Below are 15,753 nucleotides of genomic sequence, written 5' to 3'. Positions count from 1 at the left end.
AACTCACAAGACATAAATTGTAGTAGTAGTATTTTTCCATCTCAACTATACATATTTATAGGTGAAGAAAAGTTAGACAAACATAACCTACACCACTAATAAGACACCAAGTAAATGCTGAAATTATTTGCCATTCAAAACGCATTGAAATTTGTACTATAGGTTACAAAAACTTATTATAATTGAAAATTCATAATTTCACATAATAATTCTTTAGTCAACACCCATTCAATTCAAATTTGAATTGTAAGTTACAAAACCTCAATGTAATTGAAAAGTCAGAATTTCACATAATAAGTCTTTATTCAAAACCATTCAAACACCTATAAATTGCAGAAAATTTTGCCAATTTATTTTCCTTGTAACATGCACATTTAATTGAGAATTTATTATTTTATTAAAATACTCCAACATGTTTAAATAACAAATAATATCTAGAGCCAAAGAAGTTTTGGTCTAGTGGATAATTTTGATATTCAAGGACTTAAAGCTCTTGAATTTAAATTTCCCTTCCACCTCTCCGTTTTTTAAATTCCATCCTTTCATGCTAAAACAATAAAAGAAAAAGAAAAAAAATCAAGAATTCTTGTTTTAAATTTCTTAATTACCTTGCAAATATAAGACTCTATGGTAGGCCTCCTTCCCAATTATGCCCCAATTAGGCCTTTTAGTCCGAATTCTTATCGGCACAACCATGGGTCCAGGTTGGGCTTATACGTAGGCGAATTTCTCATCACTAGTTTCCGAATATATATAGCAACATAAGCTTTCTCCTCCAAAAGCCGCCAAAACTCACAATTCAAATAGAACCTAAGCTTCTATGGCGGACTACCTCTCCAGTTAGCTAGCTAAGTACTCGTACTGACAAAAGAATGCAGGATTGCAACCATTCTAGAACGTTCAAGGCTAAGACTAGGGGTGATCAAACTTAGGGAAAAACTAAAAAATTGACCGATCCAATCTAAATTGAATTTCAAATTTTATTAAAATAGAATTCAGTAAAATCAAAATATATCCAATTATAATATTTGGTAAAATAGTTTGAGAGTAGATATTAAAAATATATTATCATATTATTGATTACAGGCTCAATTTTCAAAATTTTTATTATATATATAATAGTTATATACATACATATTACTAAATACTAATTAATAATGAATTAATCTTCTATACATTGACAATGTATACATTTTTACCGTTAGATACATGACACGTAATCTAAATTTAAATTTTACATATGTGTCATGCATCTAACTATGATAATGTATATATATACTATGAGTGTATATAAGATTAACTCATTAATAATTAGTTAACTATTGATTACTAACTAGTAGTCTAGTACTAGTATAGTATTTACATACTTGTTGAGATCACATGATATACATAGTTATCAACGTCATGTGTGGAACCCTCAAAGAGTACGCTATATTTACATTCTTGAATAGACAAACTAACAGTTTGTTGAAATGGACATAACTGTCCTAGAATGATTGTCCTGACAATAATCCTTATCTTTAATGGGAATGGGATCATTTTTTTATCAAAAATTCGGGCATATTGTCGGTCAAGATATTATTCGTTGGGTTCTTTCTTTTCTTAATAATGGACCTTTTGATGAGTGCATTAATCACACATACGTAGTTCTCATTCCCAAATGCCATGACCCATCCAATATTTCTCAATTCCGCCCAATTAGTCTTTGTAATGTCGTCTGTAGATTAGCTTCAAAGGCCATTGCTACTAGGTTTAGTTGTGTTCTTGCAGAAATTCTCTCTCCCTATCAATCTGCTTTCCTACCAAGGCGTCTTATTATTGACAACATTCTCATTGCCTATGAGCTTAATCATACCCAAAAGTTAAAAGTTGCGGCCAAGGAAGGATCCATGTCTATCAAACTGGACATGAGAAAAGCTTTTGATAGTTGAATGGCCTTTTCTTCAGAAAATGATGTTAGGGGTTTTCATTCAGATTTTGTTAATCTTATTTATCGTTGTATTTCAACAGTTTCCTACTCCTTTCTACTTCATGGTCATCAGTTTGGTCACCTAAAGCCCCAACATAGTGTTCGGCAAGGCGATCCTATCTCCCCTTATGTATTTCTCATTTGTGCGGAGGCTTTTTCTTGTTTATTATAAGAAGCAGATCGTTGTGGTAATATCTCTGGTGTCCGAGCAAAAGTTGCTGGACCAAAGATTTCTCACTTGTTATTTGCAGATGATACCTTGTTGTTTGGCAAAGTGACACTCCGTGAAGCTCAGCATATCGAGTCTATTTTGCAACTCTATAAATCTGCTTCGGGACAGGAAATAAACTTGGACAAATCTGCTATAGTTTTTAGCAGCAATACTAATTCCGAGGTGCGGCATAGCATTACTAATTATCTTGGCATTAAAGAGGTTGTGACACACGACAAATATCTGGGACTCCCAACAATTATTGGGCGCTCAAAAAGTGCAGTTTTCTCATCAATAAAAGATAGAATATGGCAAAAGATCGATGGTTGGAATGAACAGCATTTGTCAAGGGCAAGGAAGGAAGTAATGATCAAGGCTGTGGTCCAGGCTATCCCTACATATTCTATGTCTTGTTTCAAATACCCTGATGCATTGCTCAGTGACATCTAGTCAATGATAAGTGATTTTTGGTGGGGTGATGGAATAAAAGGGAAACCTATTCATTGGGTTAGCTGGGATAAGCTTTGCACCAATAAGGAAGATGGAGGAATGGGATTCAGGCAGCTGAAGTCATTTAATCTCGCATTGCTAGCAAAGCAAGCTTGGCGCATTGGAACACAAACCTCCACACTTTTACATTAGATTTATAAGGATAAGTACTTCCCCAACTCTGATTTTTTTCAGGCAACAGAAGGTTCTCGTCCCTCTTGGACTTGGAGAGGAATCTGTGAAGTGCACAAATATATAGTAGCAGGTAGCAGATGGCGAGTCAGGAATGGAACCAACATCTAAATCTGGCATGACAGGTGGCTACCTCGACCTTCAACTTTTAAAGTGATATCTCATTTGGAATTATTCCCTGATGATTCTATCGTAGCTTGCTTAATTGACAATACTAAAAGAGCTTAGAAGTTGGACCTTTTGTAAGACCTTTTTTGGCTGGATGAAGTTGATATGATTAAGAGTATTCCAATAGGAGACTCTCATAATCAGGACAAACTTATCTGGCATTATACTAAAAATGGATTTTTCACTGTAAAATCGGCCTACCATCTAATCAAACAGCAGTCCAAGGATTGGCAGAGTTTAGCTTCGTGCAGCAACAGTATGATGACAAACACATGGGGTAGATTATGGAAGCTGAGTTAGGCAACAAAAGTCAAAATTTTTCTGTGGAGGGTTTGCACGGACTCTTTGCCAACTAAAGTCAAGCTTCAAACACATGGAGTATTGCTGGAGGCATCTTGTGTTGTTTGTCATGCTCCATCTGATGACATGAATCACATCTTCCTTTCTTGTCCAGTAGCTATTCAGTCATGGGCACTTAGCCATTTATCTACAAAAGTTCATTTGGATACCGCTCAGCAAGTCACAATCTGGCTCCCTAATCTCCTACATCATCTATCAAGAAAAGACATGGAATTGGTAGGTATAATACTGTGGAATCTTTGGAACAATCGCAACGGAGTTACCTTTGAAGGTTCACCTAGAGACCCCCTTAGTTTGGTTTCTTTTCCTATAAACTATGTACACCAATATCGGGAAGCTGTTTCAAATTCGACACATGACTCAATAACTTCTATGCAACACCAAGCCACACAAACTCTTTGGAAAAAACCTCAAATGGATTTTGTCAAAGCAAATTTTGATGGGGCCATTTTTCCATCTGAAGGATTCTCGGGTATTAGGGTGGTGGTGCGTGATGGCGCAGGCGATTTCATAGCTGGATATTTTAGCCCTGGATGTGATCGAAACTTATGCAGCGAAATTTGCAACTAAATTGCTGGTTGAGTTAGGCTATAGTCACGTTGCTCTTGGGGGTGACAATCTAAAGATTACAAAAATGCTTCAGCAATATGACTATGATGATTCAGCATGTGGCGTATTGATTGATGATGTGTTGCAACTTCTGCAAAATTTCACCAAGTGGGAAGCCATATGGATACCACGTTCTTTGAATGGTGCAGTCCATAGCTTTGCTAGGAATGCTTGTACTGTCATGGATGACTATTTGTGGAAACATTCACCTCCATCTTTTGTATTGTCCGCACTTCAGACGCACCTTATTCCATCTTAATAAAACTTTATGCTTTTCTATCAAAAAAAAAAGGGAATGGGGATGGGATGATTTTTAGATTCATCTGTCCCAAACAATTTGTGATCTAGATTTTATCAGCAGTGCAAAATTTGAAAATGTAGTTTTTAAATCATGTCACTACATTTTGACAAAACTGGCATACAAAAATCTACATAAATAGTACTTGCATATGATATGACTGTTACAAAATTGTACAAATAAATGACTTGCAATTTGTTTGAAGAATATTACATCATTCATGAATGGTCGACGTAACTGGCATGCACAGATCTACATAAATAGTACTTGAATATAAAATGACTGTTAAAAAATTGTACAAATAAATTTAAATGACTTGCAATTTGTTCGAAAAATATTACATCATTCATGAATGGTCGCGCTAGCAACTATTTGTGCTCCTCTTCAATACTTCACCCACTAACAAATAGCCTATGTATGTAAATAAACTGATGCTCGTGTAGAAAGCTTTGTACTGATATAGCCAATCAGAAGATGGCTACATTAGTGCAATAAAACCATACCAGTCATACAAAACTTGTTGCCACAACCTTCTATCATGTTATCATTCTATCTATCACTAGTTTTGTGGTAGAATGTTTACATATATTGTTACTCCACTATCATCATGTTTATTTTTTCTATCGAAAACAAACCATGTTTATTTTTCTCATTTTCAAGCATAAAAATCAGCCTTAAGCTGTCACTCGTGTCAAAATTTTTCAAAGTCAATCACATCATTTCCTGGTTAATAGAAATATGAATAGCATTGCATATATATATATTTATATATATATATGTGTGTATATATATCTATGTTCAACACTAATAAATCATGGTTTTTTCTTTTTAAAATAAGTGTACTAAACAAAGAAAGTGTATCAACTATTAGGGTCGGTTTAGTTCATGGGATGATACAGAATTGAATTAATCATTCTATGTTATCCTATATTTGGTTATATTTTACACATGGGATAACGCATCCCAACTAACCAAATTAATCCCCTATTCAAGAGATAAAATTATTCCACAGGAAAGGTGTATTAGTCATCCTCAAATGACTAAGAGATAAGATGATGAAATTTTAAACTAATTTATCCTTACAATATAAATTTATACTCTCATAATTATATAACTTTACCCTTACATGATAATATAACATGAATGGACTAATTTGTCCCAACTAATTAATTTAAGTTTTTTGACTAATTTGCCCCTACTACCAACATAATGATATTTGGACTAATTTGCCCTTGCGAGTGATACAAATTCATACTGAATATTATATAATCATACTCTCACATAATAATATGATAATAAATGGACTAATTTGACCCTACTAATTATGTTAAAATTTTTGACTAATTTGCCCCTATTCATTATTTTAAATTTTTTTGACAAATTTACCCCTATTAATTAATTTAAAATTTTTGATTAATTTCCCATACTTACATCATAATAAAAGGACTACATTGCACTTGGATTAAATTGCCCCTACTAACCTTATTTTTTTCAATCAAATTCTATATGAATACATAATCTTATCAATTGGGCTGTACAAATAAGGGCTTCAATAAGCTCAAGTTCGACGCCAAAAAAATCTTCCACATTGACTTAACCTGGCTCATTTAAAACTCTTAAATGGGTTGAATTTTATTCAATTTAGCCCTAAATTAGCCAAAAATTGGTCATTATTTAATTAAATTTCAAATTTAGATTCAAAACCTAGATTAAAACCTGTTTTTATGGGATCGAATGGCCTGAGTTGACTGAATGCAAATTTTTATATACCAAAGCCCTTGCTATACTTTACAATTCTAAAGTTTCAAATTACTTTATTTTAATAAAATTTATAAATTTATAAATTATTTTATTAAAATGATCCTACAAATTAAGGGGTACTTTGGTCATTAAAATAGTATTCCTATCTCATCTAATCTCTAACCAAACATAGGGTAGGATTATTTTCTAACATATCCTATCCAACCTAAAACTAACCAAACATTAATGACTTAGATTATCAACCCGAGGATGACTCAACCTAGCATTAATAATTCGAGGATGACTTAACCCATCTCATCCAGTCCATAAACCAAACAAACCCTTAATGCTTTAAATTTATCATCATATTCTTGAATTTTATACTTTTCCACAAGAAAATTATCCTCCTGCTAAATATATACTGCTGGATTCCACTTCACAATTGGTGTCATAAAGTATCAAATAGACAAACCCATAAATCAAGTACCAAAGCATAACTACACAACAGTTGCAGTAGTGATGACTCATCGTTTTTATATCAGTTACCACTTCCAAGTGAATATCATACACTAGTAACACAAGCTTAAAAATGGGCAATTGTTCTCGAAACAAAAGCAATAATATTTGTCCCCAACTTGAAATATTGTCAACAGGCCTTGATGTAATCTAATCATTGCTAATTAGCTGCAGCTTGATTTTGCAGCACTGCATCCTAATTTAACATGTCGTGCAAATCAATTTACCCCAACTTTGCTTCTCTAGGCTAACAATATCAATGAAACAAAATCAATTGAACCCCAAGCTCTTTGATTTTGTATCCATGACCTAGCCCCCTATGTCCGGTGATATTTGTAATCAATCGTCATCTTCAATTCGCATGCGACAAATGTGGTTACCTAAATATTGATAGGGTATAAGACTTCAAAGAATAGTCAGTTTTGAATATTATAGAGGAAAATATATATGTTGAAGTATAACATTTATCGAGGCAAACCATTTTGCCGTTAGAAAATATTTAATTATTTCTTTTAGTATGATACTAGTCATGGAGAAAAATACAGTTAAGAGTCAAGAAAAAAAACTTTGTATTTCTCTCTCTAGGAAAAAACTCTCTTCCTTCTCTCTATTCTTATTCTCTCTAATTTCTTAACTAGTTCATGGCTGCCCTTCAGCCGTCGGCTGAGGGGCAAGGATTATCACCTACCAAAAAAAAATCTTTTTCTCAACTTTTTTCTCAGCCGGCAACATCTCCTATCCACATTCAGCAGGCTTCTGTCTACAAGGGAGAAGCTGCTGTAGTTTTTTCTAAAGCAGATGCAGACAAACTTGCAGCGCCGTTTCAATGGGCTTTGGTGGGAAAATTTTCACACGGCCGACCTTCTTTGGAAGATATTCGAAAGTTTTTTACTTCTTTAAACCTGAAGGATCATGTTTCTATTGGATTGATGGATTATAGGCATGTTCTCATTAAGTGCATGGCTGAAGCTGACTTCAACAGAATTTGGATGAGAGGGATTTGGCAACTGGGTAAATATCCGATGCGTGTGTTTAGATGGACAAGGGAGTTTCATGTGCTTAGGGAATCATCTCTGGCTCCGGTTTGGGTAGTTCTTCTAGCTCTGCCTATTCATTATTTCGACAAACATTCATTATTCTCCATACTTTCTCCAGTAGGAAGACCACTCTTTCCAGATTCGGCAACGGCAGCTGGGACTCGACCAAGTTTGGCCAGGGTATGTGTGGAACTCGATGTAGCGAAATCTTTTACACAAAGAGTTTGGGTGGCTGTTGAAGGTGAGTCTGGATTCTGGCAACGTATTGTGCCAGAGAATATGCCATTATATTGTTCATCTTGTTCACGTTTGGGTCATTCCCAAGAGCAATGCAAGAAGAATGTAACTGAGGTTGGGTCTCGGTATCTATATAAGCAAAACATGAAGCTGCAGAGGGATCTACCATTAGAAGTTAATAATATTCAAGTGTCAAATTTAGACCTTGTAAACAACCCAGATGCTAACTTGAACAAAACAACAGATGCCGTGACTGATTCCGACGAAGTGCAGCATCCTGAGATGGGCAATTATGCTGAAAAACTCAAAGGTGCAGTGGTGGAGGAAGTCTGTACTGCCACAAAGGTTCAGGAAGTTAGTCAGCCTGATGATCACCTTATTAAGCTTGGAGTATCTAAGTTGTCGTCCAATGCTGAATTTGAACAACCACACAATGATCTTGCATTGGAGCTGCCGGTACGTGAGGAACGAAGGGAAATGGAAAACCAGCTGGACAAGGCCCACGGGAATGAATACCAAGGGACCCGTTCTGAAACTAATATAAATCCCACAGACAAACTTCTTTGTAAGGCTAATAGAAATTCTCTTCATCATCTAAATACTGATCACCAAGTGGTGATAGTTGCTGCTTCCAAGCCGACAACATCTGATGTACAAGGGAATTTTAATACGACTCATATGAGGGAGCAAACACTTGTTGGGGAACAATTGACTATGCACAAGCAGTTAGAACAGGTCCACGGAAATGATGAAGGAACCCAAGCTACATCGTCTGAAGCATCAAAAGTGAAACTTCAGTCCATGGCCGACAATAACTCTTTGGACCATCTCTATGTTGAGTTGCGAGGAGTGGAGAATTACGGTCCTACAGAGCATGGGATAGTGGAGGTTAATTCACCAACTGTTGCAGGAAATTTGTCTCCCAGACCGGATGTCCCACAAGAAAATTTGCCGGAATCATCAGGTCCTTCTTTAACTATTCATCAATCAGGGGTGGCTGACCGTAATCCCAAACAAAAAAGGACAAAAGGTTTGAGGGCTAATTTGCAAACCGACAGAATTTTGCGCTCACGGTCAGAGACATCTTCCAACAACTCATTCCAGGTTCTTTCTCATGATTAATGGCATTTTTTGGAATATTAGAGGAGTAGCTAAAGCACCTAATCTACGAAGATTAATCAATTTAGTACGGACACATCATTTCCAATTTGTTGTGATTTGTGAGCCAAAGTTAGACGTATCTAAAATACAGACCATTCGTCTACGTCTATTATTTGATTACGTGCTTGTTAATTGTTCAAGTGATATTTGGGTGTTCTACAATAATCCTTTTCTTTGCTCGATTGTTGGTAATTCTGATCAGCATATTTCTCTACATGTACAAAGTCCCCTAATTCCTTCTCCAATAATTATGTCCTTTGTCCATGCTAAATGCTCAGTTGACGAGCGGCGTGAGTTATGGTCCTCATTGTTAGCTGATAAGCCTAGTTTTCTTCCCTGGTGTATTGGGGGTGATTTTAATGTTATTGTGGCACCTCATGAAAAAAAGGGAGGTCGTCCATTTGCTATAACAGAAGGAGTGGAATTTCTGTCTTTCATGGAGGAGGCTGGAGTATTTGATGTTGGCTTCTCAGGACCCAATTTTACATGGTCAAACAATCGACGAAGTAGAGCTCGGATTTCAAAGAGGTTAGACAGGTTCTTAGTCAACGGGGCATGTCTGGATCTTTCTTATAGCATTTCTGTCCTTCACTTGGCTAGACATCCATCTGACCATTCACCGTTAAAGCTCTCATTTGTTGCTCAATCAGATGCTAAGCCGCGTCCATTTCGATTTTTGAATGTGTGGACGACTAAACCACAACTCTTGGAGGTGATAAGCCAGGCTTGGAATCAAGATGTCAATGGATCTCCGATGCGTGCTCTATGTTCTAAATTATTAGCAACAAGAAAAGCTATTCAGACATGGAACAAAGAACACTTTGGAAACGTGATCGATAATATGCGATCTGCGGAAATGGCGGTGCAACGGGCAGAAGAAGTGGTAGATCAAGATGATTCGGAGGAGTGCCAGATTGAACTCAAAAAGGCTCAGGCGGAGCTGAGACATGCATTATCAATTGAAGAACAATTTTGGAGGCAAAAGGCCAGGGTGAAATGGCTTTGACAAGGAGATACCAATTCAAAGTATTTTCATGCGATAGTAAGACAAAGACGGGCTCAAGCTATGATTTATCGTATCAAAAAAGCCAATGGTGTTTGGGTGGACAATGAAGCTGATATAGCAAGTGAAGCAACCACCTATTTCTCTAAACTTTTCTCGGATTCTTTGGGATCATCTGCAGATATGCTACACCTAATTCCACCTATGATTTCGGGAGAGGATAATGTGAAGTTGGAAGAAATCCCTTCAATTGAAGAGGTTTTTAGAGTCCTGAAGGCAATGGATGAAGAAAGTGCTGCTGGCCCAGATGGATTCACGGGAAAATTTTTTACTTTTGCATGGCAAGTCATCGCCCAAGATGTCTACAAGGCGGTACTCAGTTTTTTCTGTGGAGCAGAACTTCCTCGTTTCATCACCTCTACTTCAATTATTCTAATGCCAAAGGTGCCAAATCCTCAAGATTTTTCTCAATTTAGACCCATCAGCCTATGTAACTTCTTCAACAAGCTATTATCAAGGATCTTGGCAGACAGAGTGGCGGAAATATTGCCAAAAATTATTTCTCCCCAGCAGACAGGATTTGTGAAGGGTCGTAATATAACCGAAAACTTCCTACTTGCACAGGAGGTGATATCGGGTATGGCGAAAAAGAATAGAGGTGGTAATGTGGTTATGAAACTAGACATGTCTAAGGCATATGACAGAGTGGCATGGGGTCATATTATCAATGTTCTGAGAAGGTTCGGTTTTGGTGAGAGATTCATTGATATGGTTTGGCGACTGATTTCTAATGTCTGATTTTCCGTCATTATAAATGGATCCTTATACGGTTTTTTCAAATCTTCGAGAGGACTCCGTCAGGGTGACCCATTATCACCAGCATTATTTATTATAGGGGCAGAGGTGTTATCTAGAGCACTGAATAATCTTGTCATGCAACCAAGATTTGTGGGTTTCAAAGTTCCATATGGATGCCCGTCTATTACTCACTTGGCATTTGCGGATGATGTTCTTATTTTTGCAAATGGATCCTCATTTTCCCTGAAGGCTATCATGAAAGTGTTAGATGATTATCAAAGATGTTCGGGCCAATTAATAAATGTACAAAAAGCTGTTATCTAGTTCATCCATCTGTATCAATGGCAAGACGACGGCTGCTTGATCGCATTTCTAGGTTTGCCCGCAAGTCATTTCTAATACGCTATTTAGGGTTTCCGCTCTACATTGGAAGATGCAAATCATCTTATTTTGGAGAAGTTTGTCACGCAATACTAGCAAGGATTCTGTCTTGGAAATCAAGGTTACTTTCCTTTGGAGGAAAAATTATTCTAATCAAGCATGTATTATCATCAATACCAGTTCACCTAATGTCAGCTGCAGTGATTCCCAGTTCGGTGTTTAAAACTATAGAAAAGGCATGCTCGGCATTCCTGTGGGGATCCTCACCCGAGGAGTCGAAGCTTCATTGGATAAGTTGGCCTCAATTGTGCTATCCAGTTGAGGAAGGGGGAATTGGATTTCGGAGATTATGTGACGTCTACATAGCCTTTTCCTCCAAGTTATGGTGGAAATTCCGAACAGAATCATCACTGTGGTCAACCTTCATGAAAGCAAAGTATTGTAAATGTCTGCATCCTTGTCAGGTAGAACTCAGGCCAACGGATTCGGCAATTTGGCGAAGGATGATCAATGTGAGCCGACAAGTGGAACTCTCAATATTATGGGTGGCCAAATATGGGGCGTGTCATTTTTGATATGATAACTGGTTGGGGAGTGGTGCATTGTTTCTAAAGGTTCCGGTTATCCCAAATTTGACGTTCCGAAACTTCGTAAGCAACGGCCATTGGGATTTGAACCTTCTATACCATACATTGCCAAAGGAAATTGCTTATTCCATTTCAGAACAAATGGCCCCAGAAGAAGGAAGTATAGCTGAAGTCATTTGGATGCCCACAACAACTGGAAATTTCTCTCTACAATCGGCTTTTGGGGACATTAGGCAGGCCCGACCCACGTCTATGGTATTTGCTTCCATTTGGTACCCTCGGATACCTTTGAAAGTTTCATTTTTCATGATGAGACTTCTTCTGAGGAGAATACCGACACCGGATAAGCTTCGTAAATTTGGTTTCCATTTGCCGTCAAAGTGCTTTTGCTGCACTGAGGCTTCTGAGGAGTCTATTGAGCATTTATTCTCCAATGGACACATTGCGTCATTACTTTGGAATTATTTTGGAGGGTTATGTGGAATAAAATTCTCAGGATCTTTTCTACGAGCACGCATAGTAGAGTGGTGGTTGTATTCACAGGATTCTGAGTTACGAAGGCTTATTTGTCGTATTCTTCCTAGTGTAATTTGCTGGCAGATTTGGAAGGCAAGGAACAAAGCAATGTTTGAGGGTGTCCAGATGCAATCATCGGCCATTCGCCAAGCCATCTTCTCAGAAGTCCAATCCATGGTAGGAATACATTTTAAACAACTGATAAGACTACAATCTTTTTGTCAATTGTATGATTGGTCAAACGCACCTGGGGGTACAGTTGTATATCAAGGTATCTGCTGGGAAACCAAAGAGACAGGGAGGTATACTCTTAACACGGATGGATGTGCTAAGGGTAATCCAGGAATAGGTGGAGGTGGGGGCATACTCCGGGATTCCACTGGATTACCAATGATTGGTTTTTCGGCATATCTGGGAGAAACTACATGTCTCCGTGCAGAGGCTTGTGCCCTTCTTATTGGTCTTCAGATCTGTATACATAACGGTTTTGGAAACATATGTGTACAATCAGATTCATTGGTTTTAATTGGGATCATTCAACGTCGTACTCAATGTCCGTGGAAATTCGAAGATACGTCAACCAGATTTGGCAGTTATTAGATGATCCACCTAGATTCACGCACTGCTATCGGGAGGCTAACACAGTTGCTGATGCTTTATCTAATGTGGGTATATCTCATCCAGATAAACAAATTGAGATTTATGACACCTTCAGTACATTCCCAAGGTTGGCTCGTGGGGCAATCCGTTTGGACAGAATAGGGATACCTTCAATTAGAAAAATGAGGATTATGTAAGAGGAATATTTTGTTATATTTTCCATGAATAAATAAATAAATAAATAAAAAAACTAGTCATGGAGAACGTGATTTGAATGTGAACGTGATGCTTTTGGTTTTTTTTTTTTGGGAGAAACTAAATTGTTTGAAAAGAAGAAAAATGTTTGAATGAAATAAATGTAATTGAAACAATAAAAGAAGCATAATATCGATATTTAATTTGCTTTTTCTTTTGAATTTTGTTAGCTTTAACTAACGCAATGTGAGAACCCAAAAAATTATTTTATAATTTCTCTTATTTTTGAAAATTTTAATCTATATTTTCTTTTATTTTACCTTACTTGCCTTAATTTCACGATGATTTTATTGGTTGAGCCAAGATTTTTACCATTCTCTTTTTTATATTTTAGTGCGTGTTAAATTTTGTAGAGTATTAAGGTAGTTTGACCGACTAGTGATATGTGTGTGTTATATTTAGTGGACGAGAACAAGTGTGATACTAGAGGGAGTATGTGATTAGAAGTGTTAAGAGTGTATTAGAGAAACCCTAGATATTTTGGAGATTAGATATAAAATAAGAGACAAAGAGATAGGTATTACTCTTGCTTCGCCACTTGTCGGTCATCCATCAAGTCTTGACTAAGACTTTGACTAAGAGAAAACTTGTATTTATCTTCCAAATTAACACCAAAATCCCTTCATCTTTTCCTTGATTTGGCCGAAACTAGAGAGGAGAAAGGGAGAGAAAAGAAACCAACTTCTAGCCTTGATTTCTTGCTCAATCCATGAGAAATCCAAATATTAACCCTAATCCACACCGATTAATCTTGAGTTAAGGTTGGAGGGAAGCTTTTGGTGGAATTACTTGAGAAAGAAAGCTTTTGTCTTGCAACTTATCTTGGGGTTTCGGGTATTATACTAAGAACCTCTCTTTTTCCTTCTTATTTTGCCATTTAAGCAACATATGACTTGATTGTGATGGATTTTATGGAAGATTTCATGATTTTGCTTAGCAGGTTGTAATTTTCAGCTTTGAAATGTATTGGACAGCTTTGATATGAATGGTTTAGTTTTGATATGACATTGGATGAACTTATAAGCTTTGAAATGAGGTTTTCTAGCTTCTATGTACGATTTTCCAGCTTTAGTGCTAATTTTCAGCTTTCATTCAAAATTTCCAGCCTTGAATTATTATTTTCCAGCTTGCTAAGAAATTTTGGACTGCCATGAAGATTTTCCAGCTTGTACATGTATTTTTGGCTTCACTTGAAGGATTTCTAGCTCTTGGTGTTAAATTCCAACTTAGGGTTTAAATTTCCAGTTTAGATATATGTTGAATATATGCTAGGTATATGACTAATATAGATAGCTTTGTGGCTGAAATAAGGACCCTTTGTAGCTTATAACTGTGGACTTGTTTGGGACTGTTTTGCTATGAGATTATAGCCTTGAAATTGGAGGAAAATGTAGGGGAAAACGGGGGAGATGCTGCCCGTTTTTGTTCTTGTAGTTTAAGTGAGTGGAAGTGATAGTGGAAATGTGATTTTTAGATGATTTGGACTTAGTTTGCTTAGGGATGCTTGAGTCCACTCTAGTGGTGGTATATGAACTGAAATTTTGCCAAAATTCATACATTTTGCATGGTGAATACGATGATCATTTTAAACATGATGTTTAGTTGCGTATGTCAAGTTTTAAACTTAAAATATTTTACTCGTTTTCTTCCCAAAACAAAAAGGAGCGAGCATGTATCTTGCATAGGGTTACTAAGCCATGAGGTCTATTTATATAAGTTCTATTTACATGATTTTCCTTTGATATTAACAAGCGAGGGTTGAGGTGTGAATTTAGGGCATTTTTGTTTTCCTCTTGCGTATGATTTTATTTAAAACACTTGTTACAATCTATTTCTTTCCATGTGTGTTAGTTTTGAGCCAAGATAAGAGGTTTAAATGAAAGGAAATGGTTTCTTCAAATCATTTTCTAGTCGGACGATTTCCAACTTTGCAATTTGAAAGTCTTGTTCTAATTTCCTCAAACGTTTGATTATAATTGATGCTCGTGTGCTCCAAATGACTCTTGAAACATTGATTTAGTATGCACATGAGGTTTTCGCTCGACTTGAACAAGAAAATGTTATATTTTTGATAAGTTATGGCTTTGTATTGCTAGTCTTTTAATATAGTATATGACCACCGGACTCGAGAGAGTTTAGGAGGATGAACCAGGGTTAAAGTGAAAGATTGCGATTGATCGGTGAGTCATCCTTGCATGTTGTGCTTCCAATGACTATGTGGAATGTTGTGAATATTTACTTGAATGTTAAACGCTTTTCAATTATTGTTAAATGGATTTTCAATGGCGAGTGTGTACTTTATCGCACTCGACCTAAGTGAATGTGAATTTTCAATGATCAAATGATTGAATGTTACTTGTGCATGAATGTAAGCCTTTGGCTGAACTGGACCCTTGCCCTTCGTTGCTAGTCGACTCAAGCCAAAAGTAGATTCGGTCGGACGACTGGTGACCTTGGGACAATGTTTGGTATACTCGAGTATGACCACGAAATCTGGTGGAATACTGGTCAGTGAATGAAATGCAATGAATGAGATGACTGCCTGAATGAAATGATCACTGTTGGAGTTTTATTTCAAATGTTTTCACATGTTGGAGGTATAAGGGAGAAATGGTTGGAGATTGAA

At 36.6% G+C, this 15,753-nt stretch overlaps 2 protein-coding genes across 2 annotated transcripts; both read left to right on the top strand.

Annotated features, from left to right (window-relative positions):
- Positions 1-694: 694 nt before the first annotated feature.
- LOC140009814 (uncharacterized) lies at positions 695-2,630 on the top strand. The gene is made up of 2 exons (XM_072056143.1): positions 695-704; positions 2,221-2,630. Exons 1-2 carry the CDS (start codon positions 695-697, stop codon positions 2,628-2,630), a joined length of 420 nt encoding a protein of 139 aa, XP_071912244.1.
- A 6,607-nt stretch (positions 2,631-9,237) lies between these two features.
- On the top strand, positions 9,238-9,993 carry LOC140009813 (uncharacterized). The gene has a single exon (XM_072056142.1). The coding sequence runs from the start codon at positions 9,238-9,240 to the stop codon at positions 9,991-9,993; it is 756 nt and encodes a 251-aa protein (XP_071912243.1).
- Positions 9,994-15,753: the final 5,760 nt, after the last annotated feature.

This window comes from Coffea arabica, chromosome 6e, assembly GCF_036785885.1.
Source record: "Coffea arabica cultivar ET-39 chromosome 6e, Coffea Arabica ET-39 HiFi, whole genome shotgun sequence".
NCBI lineage: Eukaryota > Viridiplantae > Streptophyta > Magnoliopsida > Gentianales > Rubiaceae > Coffea > Coffea arabica.
Note: the sequence above shows the minus strand (reverse complement) of the source record. Positions and strands in the feature narration are given on the sequence as shown.